At 53.6% G+C, this 26,045-nt stretch overlaps 1 protein-coding gene across 1 annotated transcript; it reads right to left on the reverse strand.

Annotated features, from left to right (window-relative positions):
- Window positions 1–917: 917 nt before the first annotated feature.
- Window positions 918–22,249, reverse strand: MIS18BP1 (MIS18 binding protein 1). Its single transcript, XM_086462614.1, has 17 exons — window positions 21,709–22,249; window positions 19,053–19,173; window positions 17,426–17,924; window positions 15,688–15,764; window positions 13,609–13,739; window positions 12,402–12,492; window positions 11,850–12,013; window positions 10,506–10,672; window positions 9,562–9,667; window positions 8,015–8,885; window positions 6,937–7,112; window positions 4,750–4,892; window positions 2,606–2,745; window positions 1,878–1,955; window positions 1,703–1,706; window positions 1,232–1,289; window positions 918–1,012 (listed from the first exon to the last, which is right to left on the reverse strand). The coding sequence occupies exons 1-17, from the start codon at window positions 22,247–22,249 to the stop codon at window positions 918–920; spliced, it is 3,462 nt and encodes a 1,153-aa protein (XP_086318740.1).
- Between the last annotated feature and the right edge of the window lie 3,796 nt (window positions 22,250–26,045).

Here is a 26,045-nt window from a genome sequence, read left to right on the forward strand (position 1 = left end):
TTTAAAAAGCGAGAAGAACGGCCAAAGCGTTTTGTCAAACTCGAGCTTTCTGGCTAAGAAAGGCGGTGGCGAGCGGGGCGGGCGCCTGCCTGCGGTTACCTGCCGCTCGCCGCAGGATCGGTACGGCCCTTTCCCAGACAAAAGCGCGTTGCCGAACGTTCCTCCTTCTCGCCCAGGGCACCGCCAGGTTTGGGGGCGCAGCAGCGCCGGACGGGCCCGCGGCAGCAAGTTCCCTCGTCCCTGGGCGGCCCCGCAGCGGCCGCCGCCTCCTCCCCCCTGTCCCCCCGGGCCGCTGCTGCTGCCGCCGCCTCGCGGGGACCCGGGGTTCTCCCTGCCCCCGGCGGCAGCGCCAGGCCCCCGCGGCCGGGAGGGGACGCGACGCGACGCGACAGGGCTCAGCCCTTCGGCAAAAGGGGAGCGGGTGAAAACGTGGGGGCCGCGACGGCACGCTGAGGAAGAGCGAGGGGAGGCTCCTGAATGCTGCTGCTCCCCAGAGTCCGGTTCACACGTCAGTAAAGGAAGCTCATCCTTTTTTATTACATTAATGTAAAACTTCAAACTCGCGGTAGAGGAAACTAAAAAGCAATCCCAGGTAGTTGTACATTTATTGCACAGCTGTAGTTCCGAGAGATACGCTATCTTCAACCAAATCAAAACTTGCCAGTAATGGGTGTCCGTGTGCGACTCTCCCTCCCTGGGAGAAACGGAGCAATGGGACAGAGGCGCTTGGGCAGGAAGGTGTCACGCTGGACCCACGGAGACTGACTGACAGCACGGGGTGGGCAGCGAGGGAGAGCGAAACCCCTGCGGGCCCGCGTTGCCAAACCGAGCGCCGAACGCCATGGGAGGGGCGGCCAAACCCCTGCGCTCCGTGCGAGGGGCGCCAAGCGTTGAACTCGTAAAATCCACAACGGTCGTTAAAAAGAAAAGTAGGAATCGTCGTTTTCTTCGTCCGACGAGGTGGCGGCTTCAACCACGAAGAGCTGCCCCGCCACAGCGCCCTGCTGCGCTCCTGCAACGAGAACACGGGGGTTATTGGTGTGCGGGAGAGCGCGTCTGCGCGCCCCCGCTGCGCAAGCCGTTTCCAAAGGTCCGAAAAGCAAAGGTGCTCATGAGAACCAGGCTGCGGAGAAATCACTCGGCGCCGGCCTGTGGCCACCCCCGGAGCCAGTGGTGAAGGGTGAGGAAGCGAAGAGCCTGAAAGGAAGGAGGAGAAGCGAAGAGAACTTACGGTTATTGAAGCCGAACTTGGTTCTGCGTGAGGTGGGCGTCCCGAGCATGCCTCCAGCCTGGGAGAAAGGACACAAGGGCTCTGCTCAGCCCGCTGCTGCTGCGGCACCTCGGACCAGCCGGGGGGAGCTGGCACAGAGCAGGCTCGCACGGGGAGGGAGCTGCCCCAGCGCCACGCTACCTTGTCACTAACTAAATTGTGCGGCTACCCCCAGTGCCCTCACTGCTCCGGGGATCTCGGCTTTTCATGGAAAAGCCGAAAGAGTGACAAACCCCAGGATCCTGCAGGAAGGCAGACAAATTCAAGGACTGTCCGACACGAGCGAGGGGCACCCTTTCCTTTCCCGCTGATCAGAAGAACACAGCAGGAACTCTGTCTGCCTGGAGACCACGGAACTCAAAAGCAGTGGCAAATCCTGAAAACAACGTCTTTCATCCTGACAATAAATAGCTCTTTTCTAACAAAAAGAACTTTTCTCCAAGAGAAGCCGATACAAACCCCAGAAGCAGGGGAGCGTTCCCGTTTTCTGCCTCGAACACACCCCCTAGTCTGCGATCCCGGGGTTCCTCCGCCCGCTGCTCAGCAAAGCTTTGCCCCGTTATGGCGGGACTAGGCCACGTTCAAGGAACCCAGCATTACCGACGACTTCTTGACGTTGTCCCAGGTGCCTCTGCCGCCCTGCCTGCGCTTCTGCATTCTGAACACGTGCCGGTCGTAATCAGTCCTGCAGAGGCAATGGAGCACGTCAGTGTCACCCGTGTGCCGCCCGCGGGACCTGCTGGGCGCGGGGGAAGGCGTTACGCCGTCCAGCGCCCCTTCAGAAGGAAAATCGGCATGGCCATCAAAACCAGTCGTTGGGCAAGTAAATGTGACAGCAGCCCTGGGAGCACGACACCAGCGGATCACGTGCTAGAACTCTTCACGCAAGCGTCAGCCGAAGGTTCCTCCTCCTTCCGGCCGAAGTCCCTCTCTCCCGTGAGACAAAACGCCCCTTACGCTGTGCCAGGGTGGAGCCAATCCCGGTTTCGGGAAAGCCTGAGGCAATTGGGTTAATGGGTTAAGGTCGCAGTGTACAGGGAAACCTCTGCTGAGGCCGAAGCCCAAGTCAAGACCTTCTCTGAGAGTAAAAGGACCCACGACAGGCACTGTCCTCGCTGCCCACGCCCGAGCAGCTCCAGCGGCACGTGCTGTCAAAGGGAAGAGCTTCCTCTCAACAGAGCCCTCGAGGGCTGCGGGGTTCCCCGTGCACGCCCGAAGCCTGGAAGTGACCTGGTGTCCAGGTACCCAGAGGGAACATTCTCAGAAGATAAAAAGCACCGTTGGGGAAACGAGAAAGGGGAAGGTTAGCGGGGGGACAGCAGTACGAGATCCTACCTGTTGATGGGCACCAGCATACCGGGGCTGATATGCTCACACTGAGGGGTTTTCGCCGTGACTGAGGAAGGTGTGAGCGACTCGTCCGTAAGCGCAAAGTCGTCGTCGTCGTCATCTTGGCTTCCCCGGAACCTTGGCAACTACAAAGCCACATCAGAGCAATCAGTGACCTGCCCTCTTTAACCCACGGCTGCTGAAAAGGCTTCTCGCGGCTCTGACTGAGGGTGGCCACGGGACGCAGCCTCTTCGCGAGGCTGTGAACTTTGGTGGTTCCCTCTGCCCCAAGCGGGGGAGTCCCAGACTCTCCCTGCTCCCCTCAATGGGCAGCTGCTCCATCCCCTGCCTCACCTCAGCTGCATTTCTGTCTCCACTACGTCCCTCTGGAGCCGCAGAGGCCAGCGATGTGCGCGGCACGCAGGTACGGAGGGACCCGACACAGCAGCCAAATGGCGCCTCAGTCTTGCTCTTAACACTCCTCCCCTGGACACCCACCATTCTGCTGGTCTGTTTTGGCTGCTACTACACATTCAAAAAATAAATTCTGGTTCAAAGTACAAGCTCAAAGGTGACCATTACTGCTCAGGAGGAGGATTTCGGGATTACTCAAGCAAACTTTTGGTCCTCCCACTTTGAAGGGAGAGGAGAGCTGGGAAGGTTCCGAGAGGAGCGACAAAGGTGACCAAAAGCACAGCAGGGCCTGGCAGGGGGAGCTATAACTGGCGGTGGGGACAGTTGTTGGCTGTCCCGTCCCCAAGAGAAGGCTGTGTGAAGAGTCTTGGTGGGTTCAAGGAGGGGCTGGGCTGGTTCATGGAAGGGGAGGGAATCCGCACCTGGCTCCTAAACACACCGAGTCTCTCTCTGGAGGCGCACCTCTCGCCACACGTGACAGATGGAGGGTGCCTTCTCTCTCACGCATGAGCTGGGCAAAAGGAATTTGGGGGGGGGGGGAAAAAAAAAAAGGGAATCCTTTTGAACCACTGGCTGAAGTCATCTTCTGCCAAAAGAGGCATTTCCTGGAGACCCCCACTGCGAAACCAGGGTGTCTCGGCTGCGGATGCACGGGTTCTTTCACAGCCCATCCGCCAGCACCGGCCAGGGGGATCTCCCCGCGGCACACCGCAGCCTACCGCCAGCAACGGCGTTACTGCTGCCGAGGTCCTGACCTTCCGACCAGCCACGGCGCTGCGCTGCTCCGGGGCGCGTGCCAGAGGGGGAGACGCACCGGTGCCCCAAAGAGCACCCACAGAAGAACAATGTGCCGAGACGTACGGGTGGGGTTTGGGGTCCTGGCTGGAACCAAGGCGCTTGTTTTAAGAGGCAGAGCTAGCTTGGTCAGGTAACGGCAAAAAGATGCACCATGAAGTAGTTTTTCAGGGGAAAAAAACCCCAACGAATCATTCTGTTGGTAAAGGAGTGGCTTTCTCTTTACAAGTGACAAGCCTTTACCACCCAGGGCGTGTAGCCGCGCTTCACCGCGGTGAGCAGAGGTTTATCGCAGGGACCCGGTAACGCCCCCAGCTGGGGGCTGTGCTTGGGGCTGCCCGTGGAGCGGGAGGGGAGGGCGCTCCTCCCGCTTTGGCTGCCGAAAAGGAGCCTACCCAAGAACTGGGGCAGCTCCTCAGCCCGAACAGGCAACAACCAGGAGAGAGTAAGTGAGCGACGGGCAAGGGCCAGGGCGAGAGGGCAGGAGTTCTCCCAAAGAGACACCCCCTGCCAGCAGCGGGAGGCGAGGGGTTTTAAACTCGCGATGGGCCGAGAGGAAAGAAGGAAAATCCTTTTAAATATCAGGACGACTTTAGAGGGCCCCTGGTTCCAGAGCAGGAGGATCCATGGGTTGGCCCCAGGGCAGCAGTGTCGCTGCACGACCAACGCCCCGCAGCCTCCCGCGTTCCCCCCGCGCCGGGGCAGGCAGGACACCCCGGCCCAGCCGGGGTTTATGCCCCCGCTCAGCGGCAGCGCTGGGCTGCAGCAGCCTCGTTCTCACTGCGGCCACCCCCGTACTGCAGTAACGGATCAAGGGAATAAGCCTCTTCCCCCAAAGCCCGAGGTTTTATCAGTGGCTCCGAAGCAGCAGCCTCGTAACGCGCCCTCGAACCACCAGGCAGGACAGCACAGGCACACGCACGCTGCTTTCCCAGATTTACCTTCACTACTCTGTTCTGAAAAGGCGTCGCAGTAAAAATATCATCGTGGTTGTCCTTCGGCAAACGCTCCAGGAAATCTCTCATCTGCTGCTTTCTTTTGAAGGTTCCCACTTTGGCAGTTATCGTAACCGGCTCTTTCTTATCTACGTGAATCAAAACATTAATCGGTCTAAGACATCAGTGACGTAGCAGGGTTTGAAACCGGCTAACCACGGGCAACGCTTGGTGAGAGAGAGTCCAGTCTCTCCCTTTGTGGAAATGGCTTCTAGCTGCTTGGTGATCCTGCGAGTTCTCACCCAATTTCTGCTTTCAAAAAAGACTTTCTCTACTCATTGTACTCAGACGCTTGCTCTAGAGCCTCGCGCAGCCATTCCAAGTGCCACACCCAGCTGCTTGATTACGGTTTTAACAAATTATCCACACACCCGCGTTTCAGAGGGAGAAGACACCAAGATCTATCAGGCACATCGAGGCATAAAGTGCTCAGGTAAGGGCTCTGCTGCAGAGACCAGCTGAGCACCCCCGACACGGGGCGTGCGGAAGGCTCAGCGGAGGCTTCGGCACATACAGTTGTGCCCTTCGCACACCTTAACGCAACCACCGCACCTAAAGGATGGGCCGTTAAACCTTCTTGATGGAGAGAGAGGACTTTGTCACCTCGCTGGTGCGTGTGTTCCTACCCTCTGCTTTCCGTTACAGGGCACTCTCTGAGCAAGTTTAGAAGAACATCTCCCAGCATCCTCATCTTCGGACAAAAACTAAACCAGCTGCTTACGCAGCCAGTGAAGCAAAGAAGAAAATGAATCTGCAGTTCACAGATTTTCAGAAGAACAAAGTATTTCTGTGTCTATGTGAAGGTTCATCGCCAACAGGATGCGCTCGCCTTCCGAGAGAAAGCCAGTCAAAGCTCCTGACCGCCCAGAAAGACCTTTGTTTAGCACTGGGCAGGGCTGCACTTGGTCCTTGGCTTTGCTGCAGTCGTTCTAAAGCCCGAGAGGTCCCAAACTTGGCTTTCCTCAAAGCAAAAAAACCTTCAAACCACCGTGGCAGACTGACCCTTCACGAACACTCGCTAGCACAAAAAAAGCTTCCGTAATCACAGAAGTGCAGGGCCTTTTGATACCACAGGAACAGTCCAAACAAGATGGTTTCTCTCTATGCTCCAAAATGCCCGAGAACACCACCGCCACTGTCACAGCTCCTTACCAAACCGGTGCCCAGCAGCTTCTCGCACAAACGCGGTAACTGCAACAAACATCTCGAAGAAAACATTCAAGTGGAACCCAAGTGCCTCATCCAGCCCTCCAGCCCTCAGCCTGCACATCACCGCAGCTCACTGACTTCGAGGGCAGGGAAGCCCACGAGATCAGCTGCTCTGTTCTACACCACGGAGGCTCCAGACTTGCAGACAAGAGTTCCTGTGTGAAGTCCTGGACCTGTGAGTAACCCCGGTCACCTCACTGGGCTGGAAAAAACGACCTTAACACTTTCGGTCGATGCAGACTGCCGCACGGCTTTAACCACCGAGACCATCGCCGCAGTCGTCTCTGCCCGCGGGCGTGGGACACAAAGCTCCACCTTCCGGGGGCGGAAGGGCGGCATCCCTGTCAGCCAGAGGAGCTGCTGCCGAGCGGCTTTCCTTCCCCGAGCTCCCCCTGCGTCCTGTCACCTCCTCTGTGCCAAACAGCAGGACTGAGCTTCTCCTGCCTCTCACTTTGGGGCGGACTCGCTCCCCGTAAACATGAATTACTGACCAGGACGGGAGAGAGAACAGCACCAGGCACCAGAGAACGCAACGTCGCTGCCCTCGCTCCGCCTTGCCCTCGGTGCCTCCGAGCAGCCCACGTCCTCTGGGGACAGACAGCTCTACGAGTCGCTTGTTACCTACTAGGCCTGCGAGAGCCCCTTGAGATGTAAACAGCTCTTTTCCCCTGGGTGGCAAGGCTAGTTTAAGTCTTCCCATCGTGCCAACAACTAGAGTGCTCTAAAAACATCCCTTCTCTTCTCGTTACTTCAGTCATTTATGATGTCCTCCCAGCTCCGCCACAAACCTCCACCCTGCGGAAGACAGCCTTCTTCACTGTTGGACCCTGACGGGCGCTCATCTCTGTACCTCTCATTACATAACAAACAGGAATTTAAAATTATTTGAAGTCAACAGAATACCCAGAGCCAAGATGTCAGTACCTTTCTGTTCTGCCTTTCCTGAAGCGGTGGTGGCCTTCTTGGCGCGCGCTTTGGAACCTTTGGCCTGCTGCTCCTCGATGTACTTCTGATGGCATTCTTCAGCAGAGCGAGAGCCCACCGCCATGGCTACCTCCACCCAGAACCCGTTCCTGTGCTTTGGGAATGAAGCCACGGCCCTGCCAAGAGAGCAACGCCACAACCTCCGTCAGGCCGAAGAATCCGTGCAGCACGGCCGCGTGAAGCACCCGGAGACCTGCCGCCCGGCCTCGGAAGGACCCTGCGCGTCGGCTGCAGAGAACCTTGTCTCTGGCTTCTCGTCCAGACGCTTCAAACGGGCAAATTTACCTGAACAGTTGAAGCTAACGGCTCTGCTGCAAGGTACAGTTCTTCCTATCTGCAGCAGCCCCCCACCCCCGAGTCGGGAGCTCACGCCTTTTCAGGTGTCTGATCTAAAACCAAACCAAACCTGGCCTTTTGATGACTTGCCGTGCGTATTAAGTACTGCCCAGCAGTTTAAGCGACTGGATGATGCATTAATTACACGTTCTTGCAATTAATCTCCGCTTTACATAACTTAGATACACGAACACGTCACGTCTCACATTTTATTCCATTAGGGGAGAGAACGTGCTGCCTCTGACTTACTGTCAGAATCATAAATACGAATACTTTGACCACATCATTTACCTGCTGCTCTTTACTCAGGAACGTTTATCGCTTTTAACGAGATCAAGTACGTGCTTTTGGAAACCAGCTAGAGGAGCAGAGTCACAAAGGTTTCCCTCCTGTGAGATCTGCGTTCCTCTCGCTTTACGCCGGTGACAGTGGCCCAGGCTGCTATAGGCAACTACGCTTATTTTAGACAATGCTCAGTTGTCTCTTTTATTTCACCGTTTTTTAATTTGTTATCAAACTTCCTTTTTTAAGAGGGAATGAAAACGTAATGGAAACCTTTAAAATAACGTGAAAGAGACTTAATCTGAAAAATCCAAATCCAGACCATCCAAACCCTTCAGTCTATTACACCTGCTGCTGTCTGAGGGAAACTTTGCCCTGTGAAGACAGGGCCACCACTTGCCTGTGGAGCATCTGCAATTCCTTTTCAGACCAAACATCAGTTGCCCTTGGAAACAGTTCCAGAGATTTCGGCACCTTTCCCCTCTCCCGTTCTCTTGATTTGTCTGCTGAAGACTTGGCAGTATTAGAAACTTTACGATGTGGGTTTTTATCGGATACTTTTGAATTCTTCTCTTTTACGTGAATTTCCTCTTCAGTGGTTTTGGGCTCAGTGTCAGAGTCGAGCAAATACCTCGGAGGGCTGATTCTGCTCCTTGTCCTTGTTGCTTTAGCAGGCAGAGGGGAAGTACTGGACTCGCTAGAGGGCGTTTTTCCTTCAAGTAGATCAGAACCATCATCGGATTTGGGCCCACTTTGCCTCAGCGGCACATTATGGGAGGCAGTGGAGCGTTTTACTGCCCTTTGTTGAGACGACACCTCGTTTGCATCCTCCTGTGAACTTTTACAGTTAGCGGAAGATTTAGAGTTTTGAGTCTCTTGTTTCAATAAAGGTTTATTTTTCCTTTTGATAGAGAGTGGGGTATCTTCACTGGATTCCTCTTCCTCATCTTTGCTTGATGATTCTTCCGTTAAACACTTGTCCCGAAGTTTAGCTGACCTTGAAGAGTACTTGTCAGCCTGCTGCCACACCGGCACTTCTCCATTCTCTGTTCCTCTCTTTTTCTTTGTCATTCTTGGGCTTCTGCTGTCACGGTTATTTTTGTTGAGCACTTCAGTACTTAAGCGATTCAGCCTAACCAACAGCCGTGCTTTAGTTTCTGTCCCATTGATCGCATGATAACCTTCGTCATCGGAAACGAAGTGCCTGGCCTCCTTCCTCCCAGCAGACTGGGTTTCTTGTTTGGAAGCTCCTCCTTTGTTGGTGTTTTTCCCTGGAAGAGAGGATGTCAGTGTCATATCTCACACCGCAATGTCAGGCACGACTGTGCTGGCAGAGAAGTGAGGACGGACGCGGCCCGTCCCGCGCTCCTTCAGGTCCGTGAACCCCCGTCTGCCGCACAGGCTGCGGGGCCAGGAGGAGACAGGCGGCACGCCTTCTGCTTCATCCTGTTTCCAGGGCTCTATTATTTCCCAAATGTTAGTAAAAATAAAGGTTTTAAAGCTCTGTTCATACACTTCTTTTTCCCTGCACAGGCATTTTATTTATTTTAAGTCATCCAGCATAAAAAGCAAAGCCAGACCACCGCTCCGCTGGACTGGTGAACTCCGCTTCTCTTCAGGCTCTCCCCAGTCCCAAGGAACAGCTGTGCAGAGAGATCCAAATGTAAAAAAAAAAAAAGTCACCCTTTCATTTCGATTTCCGAAAGGAAATCTGCGTGTTCCCCTCGGGCAGATACAGAACTGATTCACCAACACAGTTATGCCGGGAGCGGTAAAACCAGGCGTTCATGCTACTTGGAAAATTCTTCACCGAAGCAGCGATTGACCATTAAAAATTTAAATAATATCTCTTTGCATTACCAGGACGTGAGTGCACTGCTCTGGTACCAACCCGTAATCCCACTGATTCTAACGTTAAAAAAAAGGAAAAAAAAAAAATTGTTTTACCTTTACTGTGACTTTTTGTTGTTTCTTCTGTTGTCTTCGTTACTTCCTTTGTTTTCTTCTTAGAGATGGAACTGGTCTGTTTTGGGGGTTTTTCACTACTAAACATCTTCAAAATAAAACAATTTAATCTAAACTTCTGCCAGAGATTACACAGCAAGCCTACCCACGCCAGCTCTGAAAAAGCCAAACGTTTACAGGTTCAGCAGAGTTAAAAGCCACCGACACGGACCGGTACCTCCTCAGCACCACCTGCTGAACACGGGTGTTTGCACGAGCGCACGCAACCAAAGCAACGCAGCCAGGCTCCCCTCAGAGGGAATATTTCACCCGCAGCTTCAGATCCCAAGCCCTAGAACCGCTCGAGCTGGTGGTGAATCGGACAAGGTCCTCCCTGCTGCAGCTGATGACCAGTGTCACACCCCCCCCGCCCGTCAGGCCGACCGATTTTAGAGAGATGGGAAAAACCCCTCATGGCTGCCACAACGAATGCTGTCTGCCTCCACCTGTCATCGGAACGTTATCAGAGATGCTTAGAGTGTCACAATACGCAACAACAGCGCAGCTCAACCCAAACCGGGGCGACCTGGGCAGGTCAGGGTCCGGGAGACGAGGAAACAACCTGCTCTCAACGGACATGAGACCCTGCACAGGAAGGGGAGAACTGGGAACACCACAGACTCATTTGGGATCTTTCAACAACCCCAACAACCCAACTTTCCCAGAAGTAATTCCCCTCTGTCCCCATTTTACAGACAATGACACTTAGCTGATGATGTGGAGATTACAGCTATGGTTTTGTTTGTTTTAAAATGGCTTTATAACGTTTTCAAGATTTCCTGCCTCTTCAGGTACTTCCCAGAGCTGGACTCTCTGCTAGGCACCTCGCCAGGTTTATTCACTACATTTAAGACACACGTGAGTGACCACGTGCAAAAGGCTCTTACCATGCTCAGGTAATCGATTCCACCTTCCTGGATAGTAACGTTCAGATTCTGATCCACAAACTCCCGCTGCCCACACCAGAAACTTAACGGCGGTTTAACCAGACGGCCACTACGAGTGTAAACTCTGTCCGAGTCATTCGCTGTGGAACTGTGTTTTGGTGTTGTATCTAAGAGAAAACACAAGAAATACACTTTTGTCCCAGATGTTGGATTGAAAATTCAACCTTTGCAGCCTTCACACGGACAGGAGCGACCTGGTGTTTAAACCAGCTCATTTGCAGGGGCTACACAGAAAATATAAAACTTACCACAACGGGATGCTGTTCTCTGCAAAGCGTTGGGGTTAGGTGCAAGCACACCTCCGTGTGATTCACGAGGTGTAAAAGCTACTGTCGTGAGCTTTTTAGTTTTACTTTGTTTAGAAGATTACAAATACTGTAAAAGTCATACAGGGAAGCAGAATGACAAAAAGAGGTTGTCAGGCTGAACAAATCCTGGCTAACGCCAGGGAAAACAAACCAGCTTTTACAGCGTGAGCACGGAAACCTGCCACAGTATTAACCAACAGTACGAGGAGGGTTGGCCAAAGCCCTGCTGGAGCCATGACAAGGCACTGAAAAGAAGTCAAAGGTAAACCCGAAAGCTGCGGTGTCCTGGACGGAGCCAGCACTGCGTTACCGGGCAAAGACAAGCCAGGCGGAGCGTTAGGTTGGGGCTTTACCACCACTTCCTTTGGAAACAAAGCCGACGTAATGAACTTGGCCCCAGCCAATCCCGTCCCTCCCCAGTTGTCACCACTACGCCTCAGCTGTGGCAAAAAACCTTAACGTGCCATAAACCAAACCTGCTCAGGGACCTGATGTGAGTTTGAACTAAGCTGGCTGAAAAAAGGTGGAGGGCACTGCAGGGGAGGAGTCCCCAGGCTGGAGCCTTGGTGGGGGTGCTGCACCCCCGGGCGCCCCAGAAGGCCTGAGAAGAGCGCGCTATGCAGAAGGAGCATACTGGAGAAGAGATTCAGTCCAGTCTGCTGTCAGAGTAAACAGCCCTGGAGTCCCTGCCTCCAGCTCCCGCAGACCAAAAGGGACTCTGCTCTCTCCCGGGGCACCCTCAGGCCAGGCCCTGACCGCTCGCAGCCGTGGTGCCTCAGCACACCCGACACGGGGAAACAAGCTGGTGCTCTTGGCCACGGCAGCCTCAGGGAACACTGAGTAGTTTGTTACCTCCTCCACGCAGCCTAATTAACAAGGTACAGAACAGACAGAGGGAGGTATCTTTTGCTGGGGAAAACAGCTCTCAGAAAAAAAACAACTTTTTTTCTGAAGAAAAGGATTATTAAATACCCACAAGCGTTTTCATTGTTCTTTGGTTCTGAAGCAGAGGTAGTGGTTCTGGTTTCGGGTTTCTTTACACCTCTTGCTGAATCTTCTGCTTTTTTCAACACGTTTGCACCCACCGCTGCGTCACTCTCTTCATCTTCACCCTCGCTAGTGTTTTGGTTTTGTTCTTTCCTAATGATTTGGAGTTTAAGAAAAGAAACAATAAACGCCCGGAGCAGTTTACCAACATGTTAACTCACGTAAACTCAAAGCCACCTCCTCATCCCGGCACAGTCCCGGCAGCTGGGCCCGCACGGACACCGTGCCAGGCACTAAACCAGTGGGGCCCTTTGCCTCTCCTTGCTCTCAGGCTACGTAAGCAAGCGGAGCCGATCCAAACCAGTACGATGAAGAAAGGTGACAGGGTGTGCTTCCAAAGCGGCGAGCGGTACTCGCCTGGCATGCAGTCTTCATGCACACACCCACAAACTTCTATACTCCTCTAACACAGTATTCTTAAAAAGCAGAATCTCAATAAATACTTAAAAGAACCATGAAACGGAATTTCCCAAGAAATTACCTTCTTCTTTCCGCAAGAAACTCCTCGACATACTCCTTCCACTTCTTGGAAAACCCGTACATGAATCTTTTGATGAAACGGTAGGGAAATCCTGTTTGAAACAGAAGTAGCCTTAACAATAGCCGAGCGATGCTTTAATCAGAAAGGGTAGAAAAAATACCCAGTACCATCAGGGTTCTGGCAGTACCCCAGCGGCTCACCACATCTTTCAACGCTACAGACAGGTTTCCCCAGGTTAAGTGAACAGCCCACGCCATAGAAAAGTCAGCCGCGGGGTCATTAATCACAGCACTCCCGTCCCCGGGAAGCCCGCCTGGCACACGGCTTCTCTGCGGAGTGCCGCAGGGCCCGCCGAGAGCCCATCTTCGGTGCCTCGGGCCGGGCCCGCCGGAGCGAAGAGTGCCCCCCTGCTCCTTCAGAAAGCGGGTGGCCGCCACACGCCCGAGGCCTGGCTGATGCGGGCAAGCGCTCGCTCCAGCCACGCCACGGATGGTCCGTACGTTCCCGGCGCTGCCCGGCCAGCACCCACACGGCAGCTCGTGTCCTAGTGACCGTGATGGAGGATGCACGTGGAGCAAGAAAACCAGGACAAAGCCTAGCCTAACTCTGCGTGTAAATTCAATTTCCTTTACAATCCCACACGCTTCAAAGCCATCTGAAGCAGGAGGTTTCGCTGGATTTGGTACAACATGCTGCTTTGACCCTAAAGACAGATCAGTTTTCTAAGTTACAAAGCACCAACACCAGCACTACCTGTCTCCAAACAGAAATTCCACGTGGCATCGCAGAGCTGGTCGTTAATTACTGAACAGTAAGTCAAAGCTAAAACGAGGACACCAGAGTAACGTCAGTAGCGTACAGACAACCCCTACTTGAGTGTCTTAGCACTAGCTACATGCCAAATCGTTGACCAAGACTAGATAGAGGCAACCTTAGCAAAAAAACCAGTTTCTGCAGAAGAAAGTACCCATTAGCCAGCTGATTCATGCCGAGAAAGCCCTCTCTCACTGAGCAGCCCAAAGGGCCAGCTACAGTTAGCGTCAGACAGCGCTCAGAAACCCGCGGCCGGAGTCGCTTTCCAGCAGGTGCTGAATACCCGCCGAGCCAGCGAGCAGGACAAGGCGAACCGTTCGCGTCAGCCGTACGCGCCATCGCAGACTAACGCCCTTCTCAGTGCACAGCGTTGCGCTAAGAACCACCTCCTTACCTTCTTTTCTCATCGAAGCTGAATCTATATTTCCCTGGAGCAAGTAGACGCTGCCAGATGATGTTTTAACTTGGTTGCGCGCTATGCGTTCCACCACCGCGTTGCTGTGCCAGTGCAGATCTTTCAGATCTCTAAGGAAAGACAGGTAACGCGAAGAACAGAAGTTAAGCGCTGTTTTCACAGAAGAAGGAAATTAAAACTAGAATATTGATATTCCGTAAGAGACTGGCCGTGTTACAGGTTTTATGAGCGATATGGACACTGGCAGCACGTGCCAGGTTTTCTTTTCTGGGCTTCGAAGAGAAACAGTTCTGGCCTTGACTAATACTTGCACAGGGACACAGTGAACATGGCACCACTGCAGACGTCGGTCACAGCACATTAGCTTGACATTGGGCTGCAGAAGCACCACGGGCTAAAGGACTCCAGCCGGCTCGGTCCTGCAGTGATACCATTATGTGGGTTACAAGTGCCATTGTACGGTCAAATGTAAATTTTCCCCAGGATTATTATATTTATTTCTGACCTTCCTATTGAAAGACAAGAGCAACTGAGGAAGGAGTCCTAATATGTGCAAAAATTGGAGCTCTTAAGAAATTATTAAGGGTCCCCTCCGTAAGAAATAAAAACCAGACCCAAACGTTAAAGTAGAAAATCTACAGTGTTGGGGGGTTTTGTTTGTTTCTTTGTTTGCTTGGTTTTTAAATATAATTTCACAACAGTCACCCAAAGACCAAAGGACAGAACAGTGTTAAGGACCAAAACCCCAGACCACAGGGAAAACATCCAACTGCATAACCGGTTACAAAGCATTGCCAGAAGCAATCCAGCGGGTCCGTGAAGCAAACCCAACGTGTTGTGTGTGAGGAGACACGTATCAGACACCCACCCACACAAATGAGAAGTGAAGTGTTGCTAGTAGTGAAGGGGGCAAAGTGGGAGGATCAGTTGTTCCCACACAGCCATGACAGAAACGCCAGTTCCTACTACAAATCCCAGCAGAGAATGCGCAGCCTCCTGGGACCGCCCGGCAAACACAGCGAGTTTCTGCCTTCCCAGCGCCGCTGCTGCTGGGCAGGGTCTGAGTTTTCAGGAACAAGCAGCTGCGCCCGGTGGTCACCAACCACAGGACGAGCAGCACGCGCTTTCCCAAGGGTATATTCTCACCATGTCTCCAGACAGCTTTATGGCAAGCTATATCCCTCCCTTGGCTTGACACCGATTTTCCTGATCTTACAGCTATTTGGGTACACCCTGACCAAAACCGTAACCCAAAACCCCACAGAGTCCGTTTGCAGGTGGGTCAGCTGCTGCCACGGCTCACCAGAGAGCTGTAGGGGTAACAGCGCCGTCACAGATGATGCGGCAGGAGCATACAGCTGACAGCAGCCTGCACCGAGTTTGACTTCAAACAGCCACAAAAGAGAACTTTCGTGAAATGAAGCAGAAGCTCAGCAGGCCCCCAGTCAGCACCACTTTGGGGGATCTCCTGGACAAACCCATGTGTCTATTCCTCTTAGGCTCTTTGATCGACTCGGGACGGGACTTTGAAGTAATTATTTAGCCAGCAGTTTCCCGTACGTGGGCACTCTACCTCCTCCACATATGGAGGAACTCACCCCTTCCCTGGTAAAGAACTTCCAGCTACAACATCTCTCTGTGTTTGCCAAAGGCTAAGAGGAAGCTCCATGAAGGTCCAGCTCCCACGGCCACCCAAGCCAAGGACCCCTGTGGTTCCTTCCCCCTGCCCCAGCTCTGCCACGCCGCAGGCTCCGCAGCCAACGGGCTCAGCGCTCTCCGTCAGAAGAGAGAGAACGACGTTTAAAAGAGACAGCGAGAGCTGTAAGCACTGGCAGGAAGGGGCAGGATTGAGCCAAGGGCCGCACGCCCTGTGGCTGGGGAGGAAAGCGGCAGAAGCGCGTGGAGCTGCTCCCAGCCGTTACTGGGACCCTCCCGGAAGGCCGGTCCCAAAGCTACAGCTGTTCAGCCAGGCGGAGAGGGTTCAGCCTTTCTAGCTCAGGCGCTGAAAGCCCACCAACACGTTTTACGTTGCATTTACATCAGAAAACTTTTGCTTACTTCCGCTTTCCTTCAACATATATCGCAGTGTTACCGTCCATCACTTTAATTCTCCAGCTGGTTAGGCAGACGTTACTCTGTTAGCAAAAAAAAAAAGAAGTATTTTTCAAATCAGACTAAGCAACATCACCAAGGTATTAGCAAAATAGAAATTAACTCCTGTATCACTCGAGAAGATATTTAGGCACCATCCTCCAGATCAGAAAAACTGCCAATGACCATTGCAGACACAAACGTTGAAGAGTAATCAAGCTGGAGTCTAACGCTCAAGTGAGGACAGGAATTTAAGTTATAGAAACGTTTGAGTAACTTAACGCTGACTTTCAGAAGACAAAGTCATTGGCCAAGACCTCCAGGAAATCAAAACAGCTCCTCACAAAACCCACCAACACCACGCCATACCTCTGACGCTGTCATCTCTCCTGTTACTGTTCAGAAAAAAAGTTATCCAGGGGAAAAAAAAAAAAAATTGTTAGCTGCATTATCACTAAAATTTAGGCAGTATGAAATGGCTGCATCTGAGATCACAAAGCACTGACACCCGCACGGCGGCAGCACCTTCCCTTTGCAGTAAACAGCCCGCAAGCAGCTGCGCTGGCCTTGCAGTGCGGAAAGCCGGGTCTGAAACACAACTGTGTTTTAAAGAAAGCTTCTCGGAAAAAGGGGTTTTAAGATCCCAAACGATCGCGGTTTCTCCTCACAACTCCAGTTACCAACTCCTGATCTTCTCTTTAATGATGTTCGCAATGAGACCATCAGCCCCGACCTCACCAAAGATCTCGCGACGATTTAACGCCGGCTGAGGAAAGGCACCCGACACACAGAGCCTGCACCCACCAGGTGCTCAGATCCGTAACAACGTCCCCGGCAGCATCTTCTGCTCAGGCACAAATCGTTAGCAATAATGGATATCTAAATTTTATCTAATATTCCTTATCTAAATCAAAGCTCATCACAAAGGGGACTTTTTTTTTAATAGAGGAAAACATGCTTGACAACAGTGAGGGAGAATGGACCAATTAACTCGCTCAACCTGGAGAGACTCCTCTGGGGACCAAGGGAGCTCCCGCCCTGGGACGGCACGCTGTCACCGGCTGCCTGGGGTAACCACCAGGGAACACGGCACGCTCCAAAACACGCCACGTTCCCCGAGATGTGCTCCGCCAGCTGTAAATACCGCCCAGCGCGGGTGGAGTTGAGAACAAGCTCTGCAGACTGGACGCCCAGGGAAAGACCCTGGTCCCGCTGAATTCGACAGAAGTTTGGACACTCTGTAGGAAAGCCAGGACTCGCACCTCACCAGCAGCTGCACGGTCGGTTAACTTCAGAGCCGCCCTGGCCTACAGCTGGGAAAGATCCCTCCTCCCCGCCTCTGCGCAGGCCGCCAAGAGCTGGGCTGGCTGTTTCACGGCCAGCACACCCGCACGCACGGGAGAGGTGAGGCAGACGGCCGCAGAACTCTTTCAGCCCGCAGCGGGGTGTGTGAATACTAAACCAGAAGGCCTTCTTGTACCCAGAAAAACCCCAAACCAACACCCCCCTGAACACTCTCGTCTTGGAGTACGGGAATAAAGAAACCCCTGTGATGGGAAAGCACTTACTCGTGAGCGCTAATAAACGACATTCGCTTCTGAGTGCCCGTTACTTTTGGCAAGGAAAACCCAACTCAGTCGCAGCTCGGAGCCCCAAGCAGCCCACGGGAACGTACCTGTTGCCCACACGGATTAAGTTCTCCCACCTCCTTGTCTGCCTTGCCAGCAACGTGATCGGTGTGAGGTTTATCCAAAGGGACCTTAGGGCCTTCTTTCGGCTTTTGCTTCCTTGGAACGTGGGCTCTGGGCGAAAAGAGCATAATATCGCACAAGCACTGTGGTTTGTGAGAGTTCGGGTCCGGTATCTTTTCTACTCCATGAGCATCTTGCTTATTACTTGGCTGCGTCTCTCTTGTGTCTTCATGAAGTTCACTGTGTTCCGCTCCTCTGTCTCCCCACCTTTCCTCTAACTGACCCTCACCGTTAAAAGAGGTGGATCTTACATTCACAGTCACTGTATTGTGAGACAGTTCATCATCAGCATCCATCAACTCCACAATGAAATTATCCCGATCGTTCTTAGCAGCAGCCACACACTCTGTAGGATCATTCCTGAGCTGCCTAGCAAAAGCAGTTTTGACTAATGGCTTTTCTGTAGCCGTGGAAGGAGGAACCTTCTGGACTGGGTTTGAAGGTGTTGGATCTGCCCATTAAAAAGAAACAAAAAAAAAAAGGAGTAAGAAAGAAATTAGTGATACTTGAGAACTAATAAAACCCCCACATTGATGAAGTTACCCCATTTCTAATACGAGGAGGCTGCACTGATCAGCACTACCACACTGGGAAAGCACTGCCTGTCGGGATGGCTAACGCCGACAGCCGGCCGCTTGGGGAAGCTGTTCGCACCAGCTTTTCCTCACCGCCGGAGCAGCACCCCGGCTGTCAGAGACCTCCAGGTACCCCACTCACCCCAACACCAAGCTAATGCACACCACAGCTGTTAATAGCCTATCTTCACCATTCTTCCTATCTTTTCTTCAATGAATCCTCCTTGCAGAGCAAAAAAATCCAAAAAACCCCCCAAACTCCACAATCTCAAATATTTCCATCTTTCCAGACTTCAAGATCTGGACCTGTAGTCATGCTGCTGCTACACTGAGAGCTACAGCATCGGGGTTGGAGTTTTCAGGTAAATTAAGTTCAGTTGTGAAGTTGAACACTAATAAGACTTTGGCACGTGCCATTTCTTCATCTGCATTTTCAAACCCGTGTTACAAGACAGAAGCATAGACAGGGTTGCAACAATAAGGAAAAAAAACAATACAGGAGAATTCCTCAGGGAATTAAAAGGTATTAAAGGTATGAGGGGGAAACCAGAGCCAGCAGGTAAGAGGTTTAGGATTTTTCCACATTTCACATTCAAATGGCAAAGTGTTAGGCCCAGTCTCTCAAGAGCTCTGAACTGCATCAAGGGCCCGAAGGCAGAGGGCTTTCCGTGTCCATGACGGTGCACTCAAACGGACTAACGATGGCCAACCTCACGGTGGGAAGCCCCCAGCCCCAGCCCATCGTTACACCAAGCCTACTGCCATCCCCGGGTGCGAAAAGGCAAATTTGCAGGTTCCTTCCTCCGTCTTCCGCTGCGCGCAGGCTACAAAGAGCGATGCTCTGCCGAAGGTGAGAAACCCTGAGGTCAAGGATGTTTTGAAATGGTTTGAAGAGCAACACCAAGTACCTGCTCGCTGCTGCTGCTGCCGCCGCCACTGCTCCTGCTGCCGCTGCTCCTGCTGCTGCCGCTTCTGCCGCTGCTCCTGCTCCTGCTTCTGCTGTTGCTCCTGCTGCTGCCGTTGCTGCTTTACACGCAAGAAGAACCTCTGAGGGGATTCCAACACCAGAGGGTCTACAGCCAGGGCTTTCGTGGTTCGGTTCTCAGGAACCCAAGTGCAAACTAAGTCTGGAAAATAATAATACAAAAAAATCTTTGAATTTGGGGAAGAAAAACATTTTCATGTTGTGAGCCTGGGAAGCAAAGTACATACTCCATAAGATACTAAACTCCACCGTGCAACCATGTGCTCTCTTTTCTCTCCCAAGATGGGAGGGCGATGCGAGCTTTCCCTCTTCATCGGGGGTCTGCTGTTCCCTCGCCTCAGCTGCACATGAGAAGCACCCTCAGGCGTGTGCACATGTGCCTGGATGTAACCCGGTCCACGGGAATCCAGAGGGGCCCGGAGGTGCCTACCAGAGGGATGTGTTTCACAGCACTCAGGGCTACCAAGTAGCACCGGTACCGACCCCTTTGGATATTTGATCAAAGCCATTATCAATTTGTGATGTGATAATGCAAGGGCAAAAACATACCCTGCGGAAATCTGTTGTTAAAGGAGAAGAAAACTTTAGGAGCTTTCGCTTTTTATAAAAATCACAGCATCACTGAATGGTTTGGGCAGGCAGGGACCTCCACAGGCAGTGAGCAGGGACAGCTTTAGCTGGATCAGGCTGCTCAGAGCCCCGTCCAGCCTGACCTGGAGTGTTCCCAGGGATGGGGCATCGACCACCTCTCTGGGCAGCCTCTGCCAGCGCTTCACCACCCCCATCATAAACTATTTCTTCCTTCCTTATATCTAGTCTGAATCTCCCCTCTTTCAGTTTGAAACCGTTACCCCTTGTCCTATCACCACACCCCTGATCCAGAGTCCCTCCCCACCTCTCCTGCAGCCCCTTTCAGCACTGGAGGCTGCTGTAAGGTCTCCCCAGAGCCTTCTTTTCTCCAGGCTGCACAACCCCAACTCTCTCAGCCTGTCCTCACAGGGGAGCTGCTCCAGCCCCTGAGCATCTCCTCTGGACCCGCTCGAGCAGGTCCGTGTCTGTCTTGTGCTGGTGCCCCCAGAGCTGGAGGCAGCCCTGCAGGGGGGCTCTCAGTAGAGCGGAGCAGAGGGGTAGAATCCCCTCCCTTGACCTGCTGCCACACTGCTCCTGATGCAGCCCAGGAGGTGATGGGCTTTCTGGTCCATTGACCACCACCCTCTGGATGTGACCATCCAGCCAACTCCTCATGCACCGAACAGCCCACCCATCCAATCTGTATCTCCCCAATTTCAAGAGGAGGATGTTAGGGGGACCGTGTCAAAGGCCTTACAGAAGTCCAGATCGACGACACCCGTGGCTCTTCCATCATAGAAGGCCACCAGGTTGGTAAGGTGGGACTTGCCCTTGGTGAAGCCATGCTGGCTGTCTCGAGTCACCTCCCTGTCCTCTATGTGCCTTGTTATAGCTTCTAGGGAAGATCATGGAACAGATCCTCCAGGCACAGGTTGGCAGTTCCCAGGGCCCTCCTTTCTACCCTCTTTAAAATTGGGTGCGATGTTTCCCTTTTTCCAGTCACCATAATGGTTTAATCCCATTTTACTGTATCCAACAGAACAACTAATGCTACAGCGAGGAGATTTAGGAAGACTTTTTCATATCTAACCACAGAGTGAGGGCACTGCCACCCCCATAACTGCAAGTTCTTTTGAGGACGACTCGATATCTCCCCAGTGGAAACAGCATACAGCTGCCCATGCTACTGGCCTGGTAAGGCAGGCTGAGCACTTTGCCTCGTTTTCTGCAATTATGGCTTAAAATGATCCGGGTAGGTCTTCACCCCCACCTAAAACTGGGTAAAAGGTTAGTACAGGAGATTCCTAAGTACTGTACTTCCAACGGGAATACACGTAGTGATGAAGCACAACCCTTCTGACAAAGCAGCCAGTATTTCAGTGGGTCTCCCACTCTGGGCGATCACAGCATGAGAATGAGGGCACCACTGCAGGACACCTTCCTCTCTGAAATGTCCCTGTCACCTTTGCAGATACACACGAACCAGAAGGCAGGTGGTTCTGCAGTGGCTACAGCACCCTTACAGGAGGGGCACAGCGCTTGCACGTTCCCACAACAGCCAGCGAGTCAGAACCAGGAGATGCCCTGGAACAGCCATCAGAGGGGAGTGCCTAGGGAAGCGCCCCAGAACGATTTCAAAACCCAAACAATTCTTCCCTGAATGCTTCTCCTTTTATATTGGCTGTGCAGAGTGGTTAAAGTAATTGGTTTGTTAGGGTTTTTAAACTTATAAAGTGTAATTCTTTGTTTTTCAAGATGTTGCAGTGAGTCAATCCCATTCACAAAGAGAGCAGAGGGAGCAGTTAAAGGCAGACTGAGCAAGAAAAGGAGAAAATACCACGGGAGGGATTCCTCTGAGGCGAAGAACAGATAATCAACTACGGTACAGCTACACTTCAGCATTAAACAAAAACACCATCCAAACTTTTTTTTTTAAAAAAAAATTCAAAACATCTTGGGGAAAACCAGTACGAATAGTTTTTACACCTACCAACGCACCCTGGCTGCTTTTGCCAGACCCTGGAAGAGTCGTAAGCGAAACGCAGAAGTCGCACCGAGCTAAAGGTTAACCACGAGACAGCTTTCTCGGAGAGGCAATCGCACGCACCTTGTTCGGGCTGGATACGGCCACCGGGCCCCTCGGCGGGTCTCTGCCGACCTTCCGCCGCGGCAGGTCTCGGATGCCTCCGCTCCCTGGCATTCAGCGGGGGGGTCAGGATCTGGTCGGAGTCGCAGGTCGCCGGCGGCGCCTTCCCCGCGGGCAGCCTGGCGTCCTGCTTCTGCCGCAGGGCCCTGGCCTTCATCCGCTGGAAGATTTTGGCCGGGGACTCGTGGGCGGGAGGCTCCCACGCCTGTCGCTTCAGCGGCTGCTGGGGGCCGCGGCCGGGCCCGGCCCGCACCTCGCCGACACCCAGCACCTTCTCGCCGCCATCCCTCACCGCAGCCGCCGGCCCTCCGGGGCTGCTGCTCACCCCGCGGCCCGCCAGCTGCCCCGGAGCGACGTAGAGGGTGTCCTGCCTCTTCAGGAGCTCCTTCAGCGGGGTCAGCGTATCCGCGGGGATGCTGCTGAGGGGGACCGACCGGAACGGCAGCTGTCCCCGGCGGCGGGCCGGAGCACCGGCGAGGCTTCGGGCGGGCGTCACGATCATCTCGCCGCGTCGCTCGCCAGCCCCTCACGGCGGCCGTGGCGACCCCCGGCCCCTCACGGCGGCCGCTCCCCTCAGGCGGCGGCGCCAAGCCCCGCGCGCGGGGTGCCGAAGCCCGCCATCGCGGTTAGGAGATTTGATCGCGGCCTCTGGGCCCGGATTGGTGGGGCGGGAGCGCGACGTTGCTGCCCGCCTGGGCGGCGGGAACCGGTGTGTGTGTGGGGGGAGCGCTGGCGGCAGGAAGTGGCAGGACGGCATTTAGGGTAGACGGCAGCGTGGCCTTCCATTGCGCCCACCCCTCTGGGAGGGGTGGTTCGGTCCGTGCCGCGCGCGGGGCGTGGCCCGCCGAGGCCGTTGGCGGCTGAGGCGGGAAAGGGGAGCAGTGGCGGCGGCGGCGCCGCCGGTGCTGGGTGCTGGGGTGCTGCTGGGGCGCAGAGGAGGTTGAGGGAGGCAGTGGCCGGGCTGAGAGGAGGGCGAGGCGGGCGGCAGGGGCTCCGGTGAAGGCCTCTAAACCCGCTCGGCTGCCCGTGAGCGGCGTGTGGGGGGTGAAAGGAGCTGGGCAGCGCCAGCGTGAGGAGGACGAGCCCGCCGGGGAGAGGCGGCGGGGCCGCGGGTCGGCCCGGGAGGCTCGGCGTAGGGCGCTGGGATGGAGAGGGAGAGCGCCGTGGGGCTTCGGAGCGGGGCCGGAGCCTGCGGCGTGGAGCAGAAAGCCGAGCGCGGCCGGGGAGGCGGGCGTGCGCCTTGCCTCTGCCCGCAGGTACGGTACCGGCAGCGCGGGCTGCGCAGCGGCTCGCTGGCGCCGCTTGGCGGGGCCGAGGCTGCTAGGGCCGGGTCTGCCGAGCGGCCCCGAGCTGTAACCACGTGTAGGGTTTTTTTTTTTTAAAAACAACAATACATCCAGTCTATAACCGTTAGCTTAAGTGAGGGCTGTAGTCAGAGCTGTGAGGACACAGGCAGGCTGTTGGCTGTTGCCTCTGTCTCGGCCGAAAGCTGAAGTGCTCCGAGTCTCGTGTTTCAAGTGGGAAAGGAGGGGAGTTACTTGCAGGATCCAGAGGACAGAAACCAACAGCCTTGCCCAGCAGCCTGGCTCCCCCGGCGGAGGAGAATCAGGTGTGCGTGACCCTTAGGTTAGACCAAGTAGGCAGGCTGAGCAATTCGGTTCTGGGGAAGAAAAACCTCCGTGTTTGCTGTAATTGACCAAGTGTCTGTTAATAAAGAACAGCTCCACTGAAAAAAAAAAAAAAGGTAGTTATGCTCTGTTTGTGTCCCTGCCCGTGGCTGGGGCGTTGGACTAGGTGACCTTTAGGGTCCCTTCCAACCAAAACCATTTGGTGATTCTATGATATTTTGGGGTTGTATTTGGTATCTTGCCAGTTCATTAATTTTTTTTTTTGGTAATTAAAGTCTTTGGGCTTCTTACAGGAAATGCATGCGCTAATTAGTGGCCCAGATTATGTAGCAGAGAATGATCCTGTGCTTGCTGTTACCCAAAATGTCTAAGAATTCCCATGCAGAGGAGAAAACCCCAGGGACGCGTGTGTCGGTGCTCAGAAGCAAAGGTAGGTGTGTCTCTGGGCAGTGGGGTCGTGAGTGATAAATACAGTTCAGCAAGAAGCATGTTCTGTGAGAACATGTTGAGTGGCCCTGGAGCCCCTTGGTGAGCACTTCATGTGCCTCTGAGCTGCTCCCCCAGTTAAAAAAAGAAAGCGTGTCAAATCTGTGAGCGAGGAAGCTGGGCGAGCACTGCCCGTTGCACGGTGGTGTGTGGGCACTCGGAGGCCAAGGGCAAGCGTTTCGGAAGGCATTGGGTCGCAGAAGGGGTCTCTGCAACCTGGGCTGGCTCTTGTGCGGTCTGCCCTGGCCTTGGCTCTTCCTTCTGCAGCGGTTTGTGGAGCTGGGGTCTCTGAGGGGCGTCATGGGCTGGTAGCCCTGTTGGTGAGGAGGGGATTGGAGAAGACAATGGGGAAGGTGAAAGAAGAGCATGGAAAAGCCAAAACCGGCATGGCAAGAAAAGGCCGTGCTTGTGTTTTACACGAGTTGTCCCGTGTCTGGTGGTGGTTTGTGTGTCCGTACAGCTGGTGTGGTCGCGCCTGGCTAGCACGGCGCTGGCAGGCCGACAGCAGGAGAGCGCTCTGTTTAACACGCTGCAGTGTCCTCGGGTTCTCACCCTGTGTATGGCGCTGTAGTGGTTCGGCTCCTCTGGAAAAGCAAAACCAAAAAAGCTCAACCCACAATTTATTCCGTACCTCTAATGATATTGCTGCCATAGGTTCTTAAATACTTGTCAGATCAGCTTTTGCCTGAGTAATCAAAAGCAGATTTGTTTTGCTCCAGTTCCTTGCAGAAGCCATTGTGCTTTTTCTTCCTTTCTGGGGGGGAAAAAAAAAAAATAGGATGCACAGAAAGTTGTGTGGTAGTTCCTGCTTCCTGATAAAAGACAGGTTTGTGAGATTTGGGGGTGTAGTTTAGACAGTTGTAGATGCTCTTACTTACTATAAACTCTGTTAACAGGGCAAAGCAAGTCCCCTTTTGTGCATACTATCAGACTAGATTTCATTTCTTGAATAATTTTTAAGCTTGTTTCCTGATTCTTTGTTCCATAAAGAACAGGTTGATTATAAAGAAAGAATAATCCAGACTAAGTACAGAAAGGTGTTGGGGTAAAAAGAGGGGATGTGATTGTTGTTGGGTCGTGTGCGTTCAGATGCTGTGTGTGGTACGAACAGCACCTGCGTGCACGGGAGAGCTCGTTCGGGGAAAGCAGGTACAGCTGGAGGCAAAAAGTGCAGGTTCTTTAGCTCAAGGCCTTGATAGCCTGATCAGGTCTGTGCTGTGGGCTTAAAAGGAGACTTACATATGATACTAATTAGGGTGCATCTATTGTAATCTCAGCAATTACAAGAAAGGCCTCGAAAACTGATATCCTGGCGGTTCTCTTTGGGGACACTGCTAATGCTGGCGAGATTCTCCCTGGACAAAGGATAGATCATGATAAAGGCATTTCCGAGGTGTTTTCTTCAGACTTCTTGCCTTCAGACTTTGTTTCCAGTGGAGAAGCAGTCCATCCTGCTGGACTTGGTTCACGTGGCTCTGAGCAGCGCCTCAGGTAGAGCAGGCAGCCGGCAGACCCGCTTCTGTCAGCGGCTTGCGGGGGGCCCCGCAGAGCTGCTGCACCAGATGCACCAGCCACCACCATCGTAGATGCCTGGATGGAAGGGAATGCCCGGCGTGCCTGGAAACACCTGAAACGTTGTCCTCCTGACTGGTCTGGTGTAAGCTGTTTGACGGCAGCTGCAAAAATACAAACCAGAAAGTCAGTGTTGTAGGTTGTATGTAAAGTCCAGTGGCCTCGGTGCCAGATCCTGCAGTGTGTGGTTAAACTGGAAACAGGCCTCGTGCTGTTTGGCTGAGGGATGCGGGCGTTTTCATGGACATACCTCAGGTTTTCTCCTTTTTGGGGGAGACCTTTTAACAGGTGCTGTCAGTGAAGCACTCCTGCAGGTTCTGTGTGCATAGAAGGAGTGCAGAGACATAAGAATAAATGTCTGTGGAGTCCTCCGAGTGCTTTTACCTTACTGCAGCCTGGCAGTCACGCTGGTGTGTGATGGCTCTGTCCTGGAGAGGTGCCCAACGAGTGAAAGACCAGGGGGACAAACAGATGCTGTTAGTCCTTTGTCATCTGCGGCAGCCACGAGACAATGGCAAATGTTCCTCTGAGTTCCCAGCACAAGGCTCCGAGGGGAGAGCGCGAGCGAAGGGAGGGAGCTTGTGTAAATTTCTTTTACTGTATCCTGTTTAG

This window comes from Leptosomus discolor, chromosome 3 (assembly GCF_034619465.1).
Source record: "Leptosomus discolor isolate bLepDis1 chromosome 3, bLepDis1.hap2, whole genome shotgun sequence".
Taxonomy (NCBI): domain Eukaryota; kingdom Metazoa; phylum Chordata; class Aves; order Leptosomiformes; family Leptosomidae; genus Leptosomus; species Leptosomus discolor.